An 18,358-nucleotide genomic window follows, 5' to 3' on the forward strand; every position below is an offset into this window, starting at 1 on the left:
TACAAATTCTTAAACAGAACTATGTCCCTGCCCTCATTTCAGTGGGGTTTGAATGGTTTTCTGGCTAGAAATAAAAGAAATGAATTCTTATCTGATAATTTCCTTTCCTCGAGAACAGCCAGACCAGTCCAGATGCATGCATTATGCCTCCCAATCAGCAGATGGAAACAGACTAATACGCTTACTGATGTCACCCTATACAGGCTCCCATGATTATCTTAGCCTGCCAGTGTTCTATTTAATAAGCTAATAGAAATATTTTTAATATACTAAACCTTTCCCTTATCCCTATGCAAAAAACAGAGGGTATCCAAGGGAGAATAAACAGAAAACAAGAGACATATTCTGCATTCCTTAATAAGGTTTATTACCTTAATATCCATTGTACCAAGTAATGCACACAAGTAGTTATTCTAAAAATGAATCAGAATGGAGAAATTACTTACCTGATAATTTCGTTTTCCTTAGTGCAGATAGATGGACTCAGGAACAATGGGTTTAGTGTGCTCCTGATAGCAGTTGGAGACTGAATCAGATTTCAATCTGATGTCAGCACTACATATACCCATGCAGGAAGCTCTGCTTTTCAGTATTCTCTTCGAAAAGCAATTGTGGATATATGTGTTTGAATAACTTAACTTGAACTGGTTGATGTGGTTATAGCTGGAGACCGCCAGTGCACTCATCCGAGAAACGCAGACACCCGGTAACTATGGGTGTCTTAACTAGGGGTAAAGCGTGGCTTACCCATGCTTGTCTTGCTCTCGGGGATTGCCACCCGAGGCTTCTGTATTCTGAGGCAGCCATGGGCGGGATTCTGAGTCCATCTGCTAAAATAAGGAAAACAAAATTATCAGGTAAGTAATTTCTCCATTTCCTAGTGTGTAGCAGATAGACTCAGGACCAATGGGATGTACAAAAGCTACTCCTGATCCAGGTGGGAGGCTGCCCGTGGCCCACTTAATACTGTCCTTGCGAATGCTGTGTCCTCCCGGGCCTGAACATCCAAGCGGTAGAACCTAGAGAAGGTGTGAATGGAGGACCATGTCGCCGCCCGACAGATCTTGGTGGGTGACAGCATCTTGGTTTCCGCCCAGGACACTGCCTGGGCTCTGGTGGAATGGGCCTTGACTTGTAGATGTGGAGGCTTCCCAGCTCTACATAAGTCACCTTGATTACTTCTTTGATCCAGCGGGCTATGGTTGCCCGCTAGGCCGCTTCCCCTTGTTTCTTCCCGCTGTGAAGGACGAATAGGTGGTCCGTCTTTCGTATGGATTCAGACCTTTCCAGGTATCGGACTAGGAGTCTGTCGATGTTAAGGTGGCGAAGAAGGCGAGAGTCTTCAGAGTCCTTAGGCTCGTCTGGAAATGGTTGGTTTAGATGGAAATGAGAAATCACTTTTGGAAGGAAGGAAGGAAGGGACAGTGCGTAGCTAATGGATCCCGGTGTGAATCTGAGGAATTGTTCCTGACAGGATAGTGCTTGAAGTTCGGAGATGTGACAGGCTGAACATATTGCCACTAGGAATGCAGTCTTCAAGGTTAGAAGCCTTAGAGACAGCCCACTGGTAGGCCTGAAGGAAGCTCCCGCTAGGAAGTCTAGAACTAGATTGAGGTTCTTCCATAGAGGTACCGGCCACTTTAGTGATGGTCGGATTTGCTTGACACCTCTCAGGAAGCGGGAGACATCTGGGTGTGAAGATAGGCTGATGCCGTCCCCTTTGGCTCTGAAACAAGCCAATGCAGCAACCTGAACCACCTGCAATATTTAAAGGTCACTAATAGTTTCAGAACCTCAGAGCATCACTATATTCTAGAAAGGGCAGAGCAGCTTTGAAGGCTTCGATAGTTCATTATGGAAGTGATAGGGGAGGCTTACATAGGCAAGGGATTGCTGGTTTCCAAAAAACTGAGGATGTGCCCTACCAGGGTGCAGGCATCATGGGAAGAACTTAGCCTGGTGTCACCTTTGAAGATTTGCAACCTGGACTTCCTTGCATATTTATTCAAGCACTATCATCTCTACCTTCAAACCAGGAAAGGGTCTTCCTTTGCTTTGGAATTCTTGAGTACACTTGTCGATATCCCACCCTGTAGAGGGATACATCTCTCTCAGATGACAGGTTTGCCTGAATAAAGGAGAAATTAATTCTTACCTAATCATTTCCATTCCTAGAGTCCAGCCAGACCAGTCCAAGACACTCCTTATTCTGCCAAGTATTCTTTCCTAGTGTGTAGCAGATGGACTCAGGACCAATGGGTATAATGTGCTGCTGATAGCAGTTGGAGACCGAGTCAGATTTCAAGGAAGCTCTGCTCTTCAGTATTTCTCAGTCTCCATAGCAGTTCGGGACTCTACACATGCTTGAACAGCATTAGAGAATCCAAAACAAAAGAAGAAAAAATTCCAAAACAAAGAAATAATTCTTACCTCTACAGACTAGCCCCGCTCTCCTGCGGTGATACCTAAAGGTCTCTCCCCCAGTTGAGAATGTGAGGTGATTTCCGAGATCCCTCAGAGGTAGGCCTCGGTCTGGTAGCCGGTTCCCGGCATGGACTTAGCCCCCAGGAACGGGAGTGGCTGAGAGGCAGCAGGTGCACTACAGAGTGTGGCGGTGAAGGTACTTTCCCTCTCTCCCCGCAGCCAGAGACCGCCCAGCACGAGACCGGGAAGCGCGGAGACAAGGTAAGGTAGCAATCTTTTTCCTAAAGTCTCCAGTCTCCGAGGCTCGGATAGCCATTCAGATCGCTGGCCGGCATCTGTCCTAGCGGGTTGATCAGGCCCAGCATAGGGCGAAAGGTACCCTCACCTTCTTGGATACCCTGAAGCAAACTGAGTATGAAATCTGACTCCATCAAAAGGATAGGACTAGAACACCACCTCTATATAAAGCAACCGCAAAAGCATCATCAGTATGGCTTACTTTTCTGAATAGAGTGGCAAGGGGAAACTAGAAAGCATGTGCAATAGAACAGGAAAACTCTAGAGCATACCTATCTCTGACAGCTAAGACCCATTGATCTGAAGTAATGTGGACCCATCTTCCAGTAAAAGGGATGAGAACCACCCACCTAGCTTTTTTACTGGAAAGTGGCCACCCACACTTTCACTGGAATGTCTGAAAACTTTGGGCCTGCCCCTTCAAAATTCCATCCTTACCTCCCTTTCTTGGGAGTTTTGAAAGGACTGGAACATACTAAAAAGGTCTAGACCACTGATCACCTTCCGACCTTCCCAGTATCATATACTTGGAATCCCTAAAGCAACTCCTAACCGGAGCTGATCACGATATCCTCTTAGGTTTGTATTTGAGCAATCTGGGAAATTTTTATTCCCTCCATGGTTATCTGCTTTCCTAGATCTTCTCCAAAAAGACTTCCCTTGAAGGAACATTTGGCCCACCTTGTCTTGGAAACTGAATTGCCGCCCAGTTAAGTAACCACAGCAAATGATGGCAATTACAGTAGCAGCCATACTCCTAGCCAAAGCCCAGACCAATTCATAGGAGTCTTCCAAAAAGGATGCCCTCAGTTTCATCTGAGCTGCATCCTCCATGATCATCCCCCCATATTCCAAAGAATTTTCCTGTGTTGAGAAAAACACAATCCTGCCCCAGCAACAATACCATTGCACACAGCAGTCTGCAGCACCAAACCAGCAGTCTCAAATGCTTGCTTAAGCAGCCACCATCTTCCTAAGCATTCTTGGACAGAGCCACATCCACAGGAATAATGGTCTTCCTAGTGGAAGCACAAATGGGCATGTCCACCTTAGGAATTTTCAGCTTTCCCCTTTCTGAACCAGGTGAGGATACAGCCTTGCCATTGGCTTATCCCCTTTAAAATTTCTCTAAGGCATCCATTACTCAGAGATCACATCTTTAATGGACCCATGCCATGGAAACATTTTGTACTGTTTCCTTAAACTCATCATTATGTGATCTTCTTTGGAGTTAACACTCCTCTCTTTTTTTTCTGTTGCATTCAACAATCTTAGGGACTGTGAAATTATGGAAGAAATTGTCTCTTTGTGGAACTACTGAACCATAGGTCGTTCCTAGAGGAACACTCCCCCTCCTCCAACTCTCCCTCCCTGCCACTTTCCCTTAATTCCTTAAGGTTTAAAAGTGACAGAACTGAAACCACAGGAGTCAGTCCTCCTCTCATCTGCTCTGGATTCCCAAAAGGAAATCCCAGGGAAGGATTGCTGCATGAGAAATCGGAGTTGAACTCAGCCCTATTAAAAAAAAAAAAAAAAAAGCCTGATGCAAACACTTTACAGCTTTGTTGAAAGAGACCCAAGAAGAGGAAGTAATATCTCCATGTGAAGAAAAAGTAGCTGCTCTTCTTGGAATTCTGCCCAGAGGAGCCTCAGACCTGACTGCTGCAGCATCCAAGACCAACAGAACCAATGTAGGAGGCCCTTGCTCTGAACTACTCCTTCCTTGCAGTTCCAGTATGGACGTTATTCCTGTTGTGGCAGCAAGCACGCCAGAGGTAACTGCCTACAGACGACCCCCCCCCCCCCCCATTGATACAGCCCTCTTCGACAAACGCCGCTGCGTGCTGCCCTCTCCCCTCCTCCCAACAAGTTTGCAAAGGCTTCCCTCCTCCAGTGCCTGATTGTGTGATCCAGATGTGCTGCAAACTGCTGAGCACTTCCCGTACTCCTGAAGAGATGCCATTGGTTTTTTTCCCCACCTCAGCCCGTAATTCTGACCAAAACTGCCGAAAAAAAATACCCAAACAAACCAATAACTACAACTCACCCTCAGACAGCAAACCATTATTCTTCCTTTTTCTTGCCTTTGCTTTTTTTTTTTTTTTAAACAGCTTTAACGAGCAGGAACCAGACACGAGCACAGCACTCAGGAAAAGATAGCTAGGGAAGCCTTGTTCAGGTTTTTTTTTTTGTTTTGTTTTTTTTTTTAAAAAGGGAGGAAAGAGACCACAGAAGAGGAGAGTAAAAATGGGGGAAGGGGAAGAGAATTCCAACCAGGAAGAACCCTTTTCCAATAACTGGAAGCCTCCTAATCCACTGGCTGTGCTCAGCAGAGGTAGGGAGTTTAAGACTTTCACCTCAGGAGCTGTCATTCAAAATTTTCTGTCTTCTTCAGCAGGCCTAACCAGGCCTCTACTCACCTATCTGCTGGAGACAGAAGGCTGGCAAGCTGAGATGCAGCTGGAAACCTATTTACTTATTCAATTTACATTCCTATACAGGGTGATGTCTGTCTCCATCTGCTGGGTGGGAGGCATAACCTATGTGTCTGGCCTGGTCTGGATGAAGAGGAAAGGGGTAATAGTAAGAATAAACCTGCTCAATAGGTGTCTTTAAAAAAAAAAAAATAATCCACTTGATTTTACCAATCTTGGTAATTTTTAGAAAATGTTTACAACTTTAACTTAGGGGGAATGGAGCCAATGAGATCCCTCCCTAGTACAATGGAATAGAACACAAATTCAAGTTACGAAGTGTTATAGATTTACTGTAATCCTTGACAAATCAATTCCTTTAAGCCACATACTCCATATAAGACAAATGTGCGGCAATGCAGGGGTGACAAGTTAAATGCTCAGGGGCACAAACTATTTCCATAATCCTCACTTTTCTGCAGCAGCCCAGGGTTGGATGGATTCTAAAGACATATCGGAGCTACCGAGCACAATATAAAAACACCATGAACAATGCAAAAAAAAAAAAAAAAAAAAATTCTCCTCCAACAAAATCACCAAATTTCATCACAACCCCAGAATGTTATTCTCCATAGTACAAAACCTCACTAAAACTGCCCAGAAAACTACATGCACCAAAGACGGAAGTAATGACTTTGCAGAATTCTTCAACAAGAAAATATCAAACCTAATACAAACCAGCCTAATCGACAACAGACAAAACATCAAATTGAACACTAAGGTAACCTCAATATGGGAAAACTGACACCGCCTCCATCCTTGAAATTCAATCAAAAAAAATGAACCCCACCAACCACCCCCTAGGCAGCATCCCCATAACTCTCAAAGCAATCGAACCTACCATATCTAAAACTCTCACCAAGATCGTCAATTTATCCCTGACTGAAGGTAATTACCCCAAATGCCTCAAACCTGCAGTAATCAAACAGATACTAAAAAAGAACAACTTGGATCCTGAAATCCTAGCAAACTACCACCCTATTTCAAACCTCTCCTTCATAGCCAAGATCATCGAAAAAGTCGTACACTCACAACTTGATGATTACCTTGAAACAAACATCCTATCACCAACCCAATACGGATTCAGAAAGAACCTAAGCACTGAAACCCTCCTACTCTCATTGAAGGATTCGACAAAGACAAAAAATACCTACTCATACTCCTTGACCTCTCAGCTGCCTTTGACACAGTAAACCACACAATACTCCTAGAACGGCTGACAAACTGGTTTAACTGAAACTACTTTACAATGGTTCTCATCCTATCTATCCGACAGAACCTACCAAGTATCAATTAAACAACAACCCATCCAAAAAAATTAGCCTGAACACTGGAGTTCCCCAAGGCTCAGGGCTATAAGCCACTCTATTTAACATATACCTTCTTCCTATATGCCAACTACTAAAAGATAGTGGAATCACCCACTTCCTCTACACTGACGATATTCAACTTCTAATCCCCATCCAAAACTCACTTGAAGAAACGTACAAAGAAACATCTGCTCTACTTTGTCTCAATTAAATATCTTCTAACATCCCTGAAACTCATAATCAACATCGACAAAACAAATAATCCTCATGGATAGAAAACCCAATCCAACACCACCACTCCAACTCATACTTGGCAATCAAATGAACCCAATTACTCCCTGTCACACACACACCAGAAACCTAGGAATAATTATTGACAAAGACCTTTCCTACAAGAACCATATATCAAACAAAATCAAAGGAGGATATCACAAACTACTAACCCTAAGACGTCTGAAACCATTTCTTAACCCTTATGACTTCAGAATTGTACTACAGCTACTCATTCTCAATTATCGACTACTGCAACTCCCTACTGATCGGACTACCATACTCCAACATCAAACCTCTCCAGATTCTGCAAAACTCAGCAGCCAGAATTCTGACTGGAACAAAGAGGAATGATCACATAACACCAATTCTGATTTCACTACACTGGCTTCCAATAAAATCCCAAATTGATTACAAATCCATGACCATCATACCCAAATTACTACACAACGAACATCAAGGTCAAATTGGTTTAAACATAACCCCCAGAATCCCCAAAGAAACTTATGTTCAAGCACAGGCCGTTTAACAGTCTCCCCCCCCATCAGAGATGCTCACCTGACAGCAACCAGAGAAAGAACATTTTCCATCACCTGCCCTAAAATATGGAACTCCCTCCCAAAAGATTTGAAAGCTCAACCTAACCTCAAAACATTCAAAAAGGATCTAAAAACTTGGCTGTTTTACAAAGTCTACATTGACAATAGAGTATCACAACAGCCAAACACTCAGAATTACCAACCGAAACCACGTAAAAACAAGACATCAACCAGCAAACAAACCCCTCTCATACAAAAATGATCTTAAGTCGGACTATAAAAAAAGAACAACTGTTTAACTAATTTCCCCACCCTTGTAACCCTCCTGTCCCTACTCTATTCTCCCCCCCGTAACACTTTCACCCCTTCCTATCCCCTAATCCTTACCCACTCCGATCCTCTCTATCTGCTCTTTTTCAAATATAATATGTATCCTGCTATTCTCTTAACTCGCATATGTTAAGATTCTACCTTTTGAATCTTGTAAACCGTTGTGATGGCTTCACCAAATGACGGTATATAAAACTCAACAAATAAAATAAAATAAATTCTGTAAACAAGTGTTAGAAAAATCAGAAAAGTTTTAAAATTCTGTGAAACATCAAGATACTTAGCCTCCTCTTTTGCATCCTGAGACATTCTCTGCTAATCGGAAACAAAGGTCAAACAAACAAAAAAAAATATCTAAGGCAATACTTTATTGTATTAACCTAAAACATTTCTTAATTAGCTTACAGGAGTTAACATTACTTTGGAGTGTTCAAACCAGTATTCCCCAGCCAGTTGACTTTTCAGGATATCCCTAATGAATATGCATGAGATTTGCATGCACTACCTGTGTATGCAAATATTTCTCATGCATATTCATTAGAGATAGCCTGAAAACCAGATTGGCAGGGGGGTTGTAGAACCAGTTTGAGTACCCCTGCATTACTTTATCTAATCAGAACAGTAGAGCAATATACATACTAAAAACATCTTAACCCAGCATATTAGACACTAACCTGGAGGGCCATACAGCAAGCAGCCTTTTGGAGGAATAATTCCTACACGCTGGAATAACTCTGGATTTGTAAGAGGAAGCTCGATAACCTACAAATAAATAATATATAAGTTTCCTTGTGGCTTAGTGTCACTGTTTAAAAGAATTACCTATTCTAATTTTTTAATTCTCAGATTCATTAGTTTCTAAACCAAAACATATCACTAAATTTCCTTCCTCATTCTTTTCATATCTTCTTCACTATATACATTAAACTGGATGCACAGTGAGCAAAAGTCTTTACATACATTCAGAAAATATGGCATTCACTTTTCCCCTAATCTGTGATGGTTTTGTTTGCCAATTGACTTCCTTTCTTCGAACCTAAACAGCCCTTCCCCCAATATACATTCCTAAGGGATACAGCAGATGATATATCCCAGACTGCACGTTAAGAAGTTACTTGTATTACTCTGGTAGAAGAATAATGGCTACCCTTCCCCACAAGTCTCTCTTAGAATCCATCCTCAACCAAGAAAGGCGGCAGAGTCACTTTATACCAACAATAGCCTTGCTCTGTTTAGAACGCAAACAGGAAAAAAAAAAGCAAGAGCCCAGGTACTGTTTGAAGACTTCCATAAATAAAGGAACACACTGTTTAAACTTCCAAGATAGTTTATAAAGCACCAGCAGCACTTTGGATTATCAAAGAAACTAAAGATACCGTACCTCCCTAAGCTCCCGGATTTGTTCTGAAAGGCCCCCAATCTCAGAATAGGAAACATTACCAGGATCCTCATGAGACATATTATAAACGAGTGGGTCCACTTCTCTTGGTAAATACCTGAAGAATTGTTATTTTGGGATATAAAAAGTAATATATCTATAGGTTACTGTTACAGAACAACCAGGACAATCTCTCTCTCAAGTCATCTAGTGTATAAATTGTGTTAATTTCCCAGCTAGGTACACTAGTGCCAAGAAGGGAGCTGCAGACTGCAGGGCAGCTCCAGCCATAAGGCTACAAAAAAAAAAAAAATTCAAAAACCCACACACATTACTATAAACTTTAGAGCTTTTTGTTATGGTTTGGATTAGTTACGTGTAAACCCAGGATCAACTGCTGCCTGTGAGTTATACTAGATATGTATTAAAAAACAGAGGTACTGCAATCCACAATAGCAATTTCAAACCAACCAAAATCTGGGGATTTTTCTATGTTTGTTAGACTATAATCACAGCTGATGATAGGAATCCAAGTATAGCAAAGACCTTGCAATAAGAAATCTGGAAGTCAGTGGAACTCATACACACTAACAATGAAAATCCCTAGACTTACAATTCTGATCACAGACTCCAATCTTTTAAAAAAAAAATTTAAAAAATGGGCAAATCACCAATTCTAGAACCAGCAAATGACACCAACAAAACTGGAGAGTTCATGCAGCTTTACCTTGCTCAACCTTTTGAACATACTCTCTCTCATGTGATGGCAAATCTCATAGGGACAGTATGACAAAGCACCAAGCTAGGTAGAAGCCTCAGAAATATGGTCAAAGGCACCCAGAAAAGCAGCTTCTCATATTGTTTAAGATTTATCGTCCATCCCGCACTCTTAGATCATTTCATGCTCTTCTAGATGTCCCTTCTATAATTAGCAAGGTGGGGGTCAACGATGTTTATCTGGGTCATTTCTCTCTTGATGTCATAGCATGGGCAGGCTCTGTTTTACAACTGAGTTTTACTGATGCTAGGTTTTTATTTATTTAAAAAACTTTTTATATACCGACATTCATAGACATATCACATCGGTTTACAAATAACAGGAGGATAAATATATTGAAACTGAGAGGGAAATATAAAGTTACATGTAACAGGGGTATAAAAAAACTTGGAAGAGTTGAGGAAATGGTCAGGTGACCTAGGCGAGAGGAGTTAAATAAATAGAACAATAACTATAATATCACTGATAGGTGCCATGGATGGTTATTTAGTTTTATTTTTCTGATTTCATGTATTTATGAATGTTATTCTGTTACCCACCTAGAATCTGATGATAGAGGAGGATAAAAGAATTTTAAATAAATTATACAGCGCATACTGTTATGTTTGGGAAAATATTTACAGCCTTGACAATTCTAATATAGAAATTAACCACAGTTAGTGATAAATACCCACCTCATAATAGTAAGTGTGGTCATATCCAGAGCAACTCTTGTCCCAGGCTTTAGTTTACTTTTATCCAGCTAAAAATGAAATAGTTAATTATTAAAATAGAATAAAAACAGAATAAAGTAAAGTTTTAATCTAAATTAAATCTCCACGAAGGTACTTGCAGTTGTGGACTTAAACAGGGCAACAATGGGTGCCACATCCAAAAAGATATCTGGTCAGAGCAGTGTGAAAAGCAGCATTATTCATGAAATATTTTATTTATTTTATTTATTTAAATGATTTATATACCGGAGGTTCCTGTATAATATACATATCACCCCGGTTCACAAGGAACAGTAACTGTCGCTACATTTAGCGGTTTACATAGAACAGAATAAGAATAAAACAGGAGTTTTTACATTGAACAAATTAAGTAAACAAGTTTTAACATTGCAAAAATTAATCTAAGTAGGTTACTTTTCTTCGTGTTCTTGGCTCTAGGGGAAAGCTTGTTTGAACAGCCAAGTCTTAAGGTTCTTTTTAAATGTAGAGTGGCATGGTTCCAGACGAAGGTCTGGAGGGAGCGAGTTCCAAAGTGAAGGGCCCGCTGTGGATAATGCACGTTTCCTCAGAACGGATTTCGCCGGTTGTGAGATTAGTCTGTTCTGATAGGCGCTTCTGGTTGGTTTCACGGATGTGTGTAGTTGAATTGGAAATGTTAGGTTGAGAGGTGCGATGTTGTGTAAGGCCTTATGTATCATCATTAAAGACTTAAACTGGATCCTGAATTTAATCGGAAGCCAGTGGAGATGGTGGAGGATTGGGGTGATATGATCTCTTTTTTTGGCATTTGATAGAATTCTTGCAGAGGCGTTCAGGACCATCTGGAGTGGTTTGATGGTGCATGCTGGTAGGCCTAGGAGGAGAAAGTTACAGTAATCCAGCTTAGTGAGAATGATGGCTTGTAGAACCATGCGGAAGTCTCTGTAAAGGAGGAGTGGTTTGAGTTTCTTTAAAGTTTGAAGTTTAAAGAAACATTCTTTTGTTGTGTTGTTGACGAATTTGTTGAGATTGAGTCTGCTGTCTATGATGACTCCCAGGTCTCTAACTTGTTGCGTGGTGGGGAGTCCTGCAGTGTCCGGAAGTTGGTTAGTATTAGAATGTGAGGAGGGGGTATAGTTTTCCGGTGCTATAATGAGGATTTCAGTTTTGTTTTTGTTTAGAACCAAGTTGATGCTGGTGAGTAGATTGTTAATAGCTGACAGACATTTATTCCAGTATGAAATAGCTTTGTGTAGGGAATCTTCTATAGGGATGAGGATTTGAATATCATCCGCGTATAGGTAATGTCTTAGCTTAAGGTTTTTGTGCAAGTACTCTATTTTACTATATTTTTGTAGATTGATGAAAATGCTTAAGTTTAAAAAAAAAAAATTACCAGAATACATATCTTTATGTGCTTTTAGGTGGGCTAGTAGGCCCTTGTCTTCATATTTTGCACAGAACGTAAGACTTTTACAGTATTTTAATGAGATATGAACTTTCATGGTCAACTACGAGGTTTAACTATTGTGGTGACCTACTACTACTTGACATAGCTTAGTGCTACTGGGCATAGGCAGCTCTGTACAAAAAAATGTATAAGATTCTAAGTGCCATAAAGCACTAAGAAGACAAATGATTACTGTAATAATTTTTTGGAAACATTTAAAGTGAAAAGGCTATGATTTGGAAGTTAGATTTCTGGATTTAAAAGCAATCCCAGGGGAAATGGCTATAAAATGGAGCAAGATAAACCAACTTAGGAAAGCCATTTCAGGCATATATTTCATTTATTCGATTTCTTGCTCACCATACAAACATCTGCTCAAGAGACATAAAACATTAAATACAATATAAACAAAATATTTAAAAACTGAAACATACATCATTCATAAGTCAAAAAAAGCAAGTCTGCTTACTGTAAACTATGTTTTTCGTAGATAGGATTAATTAGCCATGCTGTCTTGGGGGGTGGGGGGGGGGTGGGGATGAACTTTGGCCACCCTGGGGCAGAGCTTCTCGCCAAGATCGCAGAGCTTTGATTGTGCGTCTGTGTGGGTCTTCCCGCGCGATCGCCATTTCTCCTTGGTCTGTAACAGCTTACCCAGCACAACGGGAATGGGGAGGCTGTCCAGGGAGGCGGGTGGCATGGTGGTTAATTCATGGCGGGTGGTTAATTCATCCTATCTATGGAAAACACTGTTTACGGTAAGCAAACTTGTGTTTCTCCCCCCCCCCGGTCGACAAGCACACTGAATTAGCCATGCTGTCTGGGAGTCACCAGGTCAGGGTTGACTTTCACATACTGCAGTATGCCGATGCAAAGGTGGGCATCTCCCCTCAGAGAAGTACTTGTCCTTGTGTGTACAACCTCATTCCCTGGTCGCATGCTTCAATACTGCTGAACCCAGAGCTGTGTCCAGAGATGCCTGCAGGTCCAGACAGTAGTGCGAAGTGAAAGTATGGAGGGATGACAACGTGGCTGCTTTGTAAATGTCCAGCAATGGTACCTTATGAAGATAAGCAATTAAAGTGGCTACTGCTCTTACTTGATGCACCTTGACTGGGTTCAAAAGTTGCGTCAAGCGCGAGTAAGAAAAGTTGAAGAGGTCCATGCATGGGAGGCCTCATGTCACGAAGATATCATTTGCTACCTTCTAGTTGAGACCCCATTCGTACGGATGGAATATCCTGAGTCTGTCTGCTTCAGTGTTCACGCCTGCAGGGAGATTTGGTCACCTGCTTCTGTCCATTCCAGGATCTGAATTGCTTCCTTGCATAGGATCCAAGAACCTGACCCTACCTCCTTGTTTATGTAAAACATGGCCACCTGGGTGTCTGTATGAACCATGACGTTTCTTCCTCAAAGGTGATCACAGAACATGTGGAGGGCATTCCTTATCACTCAGTTCTAGGAGGTTTATTTGTTGGGTTCTCTCTGATGGTGACCATAACCCTTGCATCTTTACATGCGTTAAATGAGCTCCCCAACCTTTGGTTGATGGGTCTGTGGTTAGAACTAATTGGTGCACCGGGCTATGGAGCAGGGCTCCCATAGTAAGGATTGGTGGGGATAGCCACCATGCAGTGTCACAGAGCCATGATGCACCGAAGTGTAGCTCCCAAGCCCCGCTCACATTGACGCAGATACCTCCAAGCATAAGACGCAGGACCACGTAACAAAGCATCCATCCATGACACACACAACACAAACGAGTAGGAAGAAACTGTGGAGAAGCACAAACTTCCCCCAAAGCAGGCTTCCCACAAGGAGAAACCGGAAAAAGATCCTCAAGTTGGGTTGTCGGAGGAGGAGCTCTTGGAGCTGGGTTTCTCAAATGTGGAGCTGCTATCAGATGACCATGTCTCAGTGGGATCCTCTGGCTCATCCCAAAGAGTATACTCTCATGTCTTCAGTGTCAAGAAGGAAGAGGCACTAAGCAAAGTGTGTGCCAGTCTCGTCCCGCTGCGAAGACGCCAAGGACCTGCTTGGCCAGGGGGTCAGGAGACCTTCATCTTTTGGGCCTGGATTATCTGAGAGAGCTTGGTGGTTTGGAGGACTCAGACCAGGATGACCCAGGTAATGATCCCGGGTTTACTCCTGGGGTGGATCCTGATCAGGGTGTGGATAAGGACATGGTTTTAGTAGCTGAAGTAGATTATTCCTGTGTGATTCAGCTGTTCTGTAAGGAGGAACTGAAGTAGCTTGTTCCCCTTGTCCTGCAGGAGCTGGGGATTAATCTGGTCCAGGAGTCGTCTGACAATGAGGGGGTGGACCTGGTCTTGGATGGTCTCCGGGGTCCTCCTACAGCCTTTCCTCTCCCGAAGGTGGTCAAGAAACTGGTAAGCCACCAGTGGGACCTCCTGGAGGCAGGCCTGAAGGTGGCCAGGGCTAGGGCGAAGTTGTATCCTCTAAGGAAGTTCTTCAGCTGTTGGAGTTGCCCAAGGTGGATGCTTCGGTTTCGGTGGTCAAGACGACTATTCCGGTGGTGGTGTTGGCGGCCTTAAAGGATGCACAGGATTGTAAGCTGGATATTCATCTGAAGCGAAAGTTCAAGGTCTTGGCTTTGAGCCTGCAAACTGCGATCTGTAGTAGCCTCATGCAGAGGGCATATCTGCGCTGGGTCCAGAAGACTCAGGAGAAGTCTTCAGGACCTGTAGCAATTGATCAAGGTGCTGGGAAAGTCAAAGGGTCATAAGCTGCTGGAGAAGACTTTTCTGCCTCATTCTCATTTCAGGAAGGATGCCGTTTTTGTTCCCTGAAGGGTTCTGCGCCGGCTGTGGGTAAGAGATAGGGTTCCGAATGGCAGCAGTCCTTTTGAGAGGCCCGTAGGAATCCCAGAGAGCGCTCCAGCCAGGAGGGCAGGGCCAGTAAAACTTCTCAATGAGGCCAGCAGGGTCCACTCTCAATGTAGTGATTGGGGGCCATCTATAACTATTTTACAAGGAGTGGACCAGAATTACTTCGGATCAATGGGTCCTAGAGGTAATAGACGGCAACACGTTGAATTCTTACCCCATCAGGGATGCTTTTGTGATATCTCACTGCAGTGAGAGGAAGGCAGCAAGTAGCTCGAGCTACATTGGGGTGCCTTCAGGACCTGGGTGCAATAGTCTTGGTACTGACGATGGAGCAAGGCCATAGTCGGTACTCAAATTATTTTGCAGGTGGACTCTCTCAGCTGACAACAGTTGGACCTGGGAGACTGGGAGCTGTAAGAAGCAGCCTTCGATCTTATCAGATCCCGTTGGGGCAGTCCAGGTCTGGATCTGATGGCAACCAGGAGCAATGCCAAAATGACAAGTTTCTTCAGTCACAGGCAGGAGGTTAGAGCCAAGGGCATAGACGCTCTGGTTCTTCCGGGGCCCGCAGGGATTCTTCTTCTGTATGTGTTCCCTCTGTGGCCTCTAATAAGCAAGGCATTACAATGCATCGAGAGACAGAGTCAAGTGGTTCTGGTCGTGCTAGAGTGGCCGTGTCATCCATGGTTCATGGACCTGGTTCAGCTCACAGTGGAAGGTCTTGAGGTTGGCTCATCTACAGGAGCTAAGACAAGGTCCTATTTCTTGGATCGGGCAGATCATTTCTGTCTTGTGGCTTGGCTTTTAAGAGGAGATGCTGGTGATTGAAAGGTTACTTGGAACCAGTGATTTCCACTTTGTTTCAGCTTAGGAGGCCAGCCACGTCTATGGTGTATGTCTGGATATGGAGAGTGTTCAACAACTGGTGTGTGAAGGAAGGCCTTGACTCGTTGCGGGTGGATATTCCACAGGTGCTGGCTTTTCCAAGGGCTTGGCTTACAATTCTCTGCGGGTTCAGGTAGCAGCCTTGGATTGTCTCAGAGGAAAGCTCTGAGGGAGGTTGTCTGCCTCGTATCCAGATGTGGTGAGGTTTCTGAAGGGGGTCAAGCATCTGCATCCGCTGGTGCATAGGTTGTGTCCGGCATGGACTCTGAACTTAGTCTTGCGGGGGCTTTGTAGATCTTCGTTTAAGCCATGGAGGAAGGCCTCTTTGAAGGACCTCACTCTGAAGGTAGTTTCTCTCGTGGCAATTTGTTCAGCTTGAAGAATTTCAGAGCAGCAAGCTGTAGGAAGCCTTTTCTGAGAATCTCGGATGAGTGTTTCATACTGTTCCCTCATTCCTTCCTAAGGTGGTTTCTTCTTTCCATCTGAATCAGATGGTAGAGCTTCCTGCTTTCCCGAATTGGTTGGCCAAATGATCAGAGTCCAAGGAGCTCCATCTCTTGGATGTTAGTCAGGTGATGTTGCGTTATTTAAAAGTCACCAACAGTTTTCGGCTTTCGGTGCAAAAAAGGGTTGCAAGGCCTCTAAGGGCACAACGCCGCACTGGCTGAAGAAGTGATTGTTTCGGCCTACATTTGCAAAGGAAGGAAAATTCTGGATGGATTGCATGCGCCCTCTACTAGGGCACAGGCGGCTTCTTGGGCTGAGTGTCAGTTGATTTTGCCGCAGGATATTTGTTGAGTGGCGACATGGTCATCTTTACACACTTTCTCGCCATTGCCGCTTGGATGTTCAAGTTCTAGGTGAAGTGTCCTTGGTGAAGTGTGTTGCATTGAGGGTCTTTCACAGACCCTTCCAGTGGAGGGGTGCTTTGGTATATGCCACTTGTCTGGAATCATCTGGGGTATGAACAGGAAAGGAAAATTGGTTACCACCTGCTAAAGGAAAATTGGTTCTTACCTACTAATTTGTTCCTGTAATACCACAGATCATTCCAGACAAGTGAGTTTATGCATCCCTACCAGTAGATGGAGGCAGAGACCAACAACTTTGAAGTGCTGCTACATAAAAGAGTGGCACCTCCAGTCCCTCAGTATTGTCCTGTACCCAAGCCAAGATATATACCATTCCCCTATACCAGGGCGAACTAGGAAAAAACCCAGGGTTGGATTCCCCTAAACTGGAGAGTACCAAAACTCCAGACCATCATCATCTTGTCAACTGCCAAACTCAACAAAATTTAATTCCAATCGGAAGAAAAACTCTTCGATATGCAATGGATAAGAACCAGGAAAATCAGTTTTTTTGGCAGCAATACTGGGGCAGGTCTCTGGACTGATCTGTGGTATTACAGGAACGAAAATTAGCAGGTAAGAACCAAAATTTTCCTATTCTGAATGTATCCAGATCAGTCCAGACAAGTAGGATGTACCAAAGCAACCCTACACTGGGCGGGAGCCTGAAAGACCCACTCAACACATTTTCACCGAAAGTCACATCGTGTGGTGCCTGAACATCCAACCGGTAATGCTTGGTGACAGTATGAAGACAATCACTTCCTTCCCAGGTCCCACATATCACTTGGGGACATACCAACTGACACTCTGCCCAAGAGGATGCTTGTGCTCTAGCGGAATGCACTTTAAGAGCAGTCAGGATAGCGCGACCCCTACAGATATAAGCTGAACAAATCGCCTCTTTCAACCAATGGGCCAAAGTAGCTTTCGATGTTTTCTCCCCTTTCTTTGCTCCACCGAACACCACAAAGATGGTCTGATCATCTAAAAGGAATTGGTGACTTTCAAATAATGCAGCATGGCACACTGAACATCTAGGAGATGGAGATCTTTACCCTCCGCAGAATCTCAAGACCACTCCGAAAACCCCGGTAATTCAACTGTCTGATTCATATGGAAGGCAGAAACCACTTTCAGCAAAAAAGAAGGCACCATACGCAAGGACACCGTCTAAAGAAATATGCAAGAAAGGACTGCAGCAAGACAGACCCTGAAACACCTAGATTCTTCTGGCACAAACTGCCACCAGAAAAACCATCTTCAATGTAAGGTCCTTCAAAGAGGCTCATCCCAACAGCTCAAAGGGGGCTTCACACAGGACTCGCAAAACTAAGTTGAGGTTCCCATCTAGACACACCTTTCAAAATCGGAGGTTTCCAGTTTTACCCCCTTGAGGAAAATGACAACATCTGGATGAGAGGCCAACAGCTTGCCCCGCACCTTGCCCCTGAAACAACCCAAGGTAGAAACCTGAACCCGAAGCAAACTATAAGCCAAACCCTTGGACAAGCCATGCTGCAGAAAGCACAAAATATGTGGAACTGAAGCCACCAGAGGATCCAGCCGCTACTGAACACACCAGAACTCAAACTTCAAACCCTGATATAAGCCATGTAAGTAGAAGGGTGTCTAGCCTGGAGAAGGGTAGAAATAACTGGCTCCGAATATCCCTTTATGCACAATCGCTGCCTCTCAAAAGTCAAGCTGTGAGACAAAAGTGATCCTCCCGATCTGAAAATATGGGACCTTGCCGCAGCAACCCCTGCAGATGAGCCAGCCGAAGAGGTCAGTCCACCGCCAAATGCACCAGGTCCACGAACCACAG

At 43.5% G+C, this 18,358-nt stretch overlaps 1 protein-coding gene across 2 annotated transcripts in view; it reads right to left on the reverse strand.

Moving 5' to 3' along the window:
* PSMC6 (proteasome 26S subunit, ATPase 6) overlaps nucleotides 1-18,358 on the reverse strand; it is a 92,987-nt gene that overhangs the window by 50,441 nt on the left and 24,188 nt on the right. For both annotated transcript variants that reach the window (XM_029598316.1, XM_029598315.1), the window contains exons 5-7: nucleotides 10,475-10,542; nucleotides 9,026-9,140; nucleotides 8,319-8,406 (exon numbers count right to left, since the gene is read on the reverse strand). In XM_029598316.1, the coding sequence (XP_029454176.1) occupies nucleotides 8,319-8,406; nucleotides 9,026-9,140; nucleotides 10,475-10,542 (271 nt within the window). The remainder of the gene's footprint in view (nucleotides 1-8,318; nucleotides 8,407-9,025; nucleotides 9,141-10,474; nucleotides 10,543-18,358) is intronic.

Source organism: Rhinatrema bivittatum, chromosome 4, assembly GCF_901001135.1.
Source record: "Rhinatrema bivittatum chromosome 4, aRhiBiv1.1, whole genome shotgun sequence".
NCBI lineage: Eukaryota > Metazoa > Chordata > Amphibia > Gymnophiona > Rhinatrematidae > Rhinatrema > Rhinatrema bivittatum.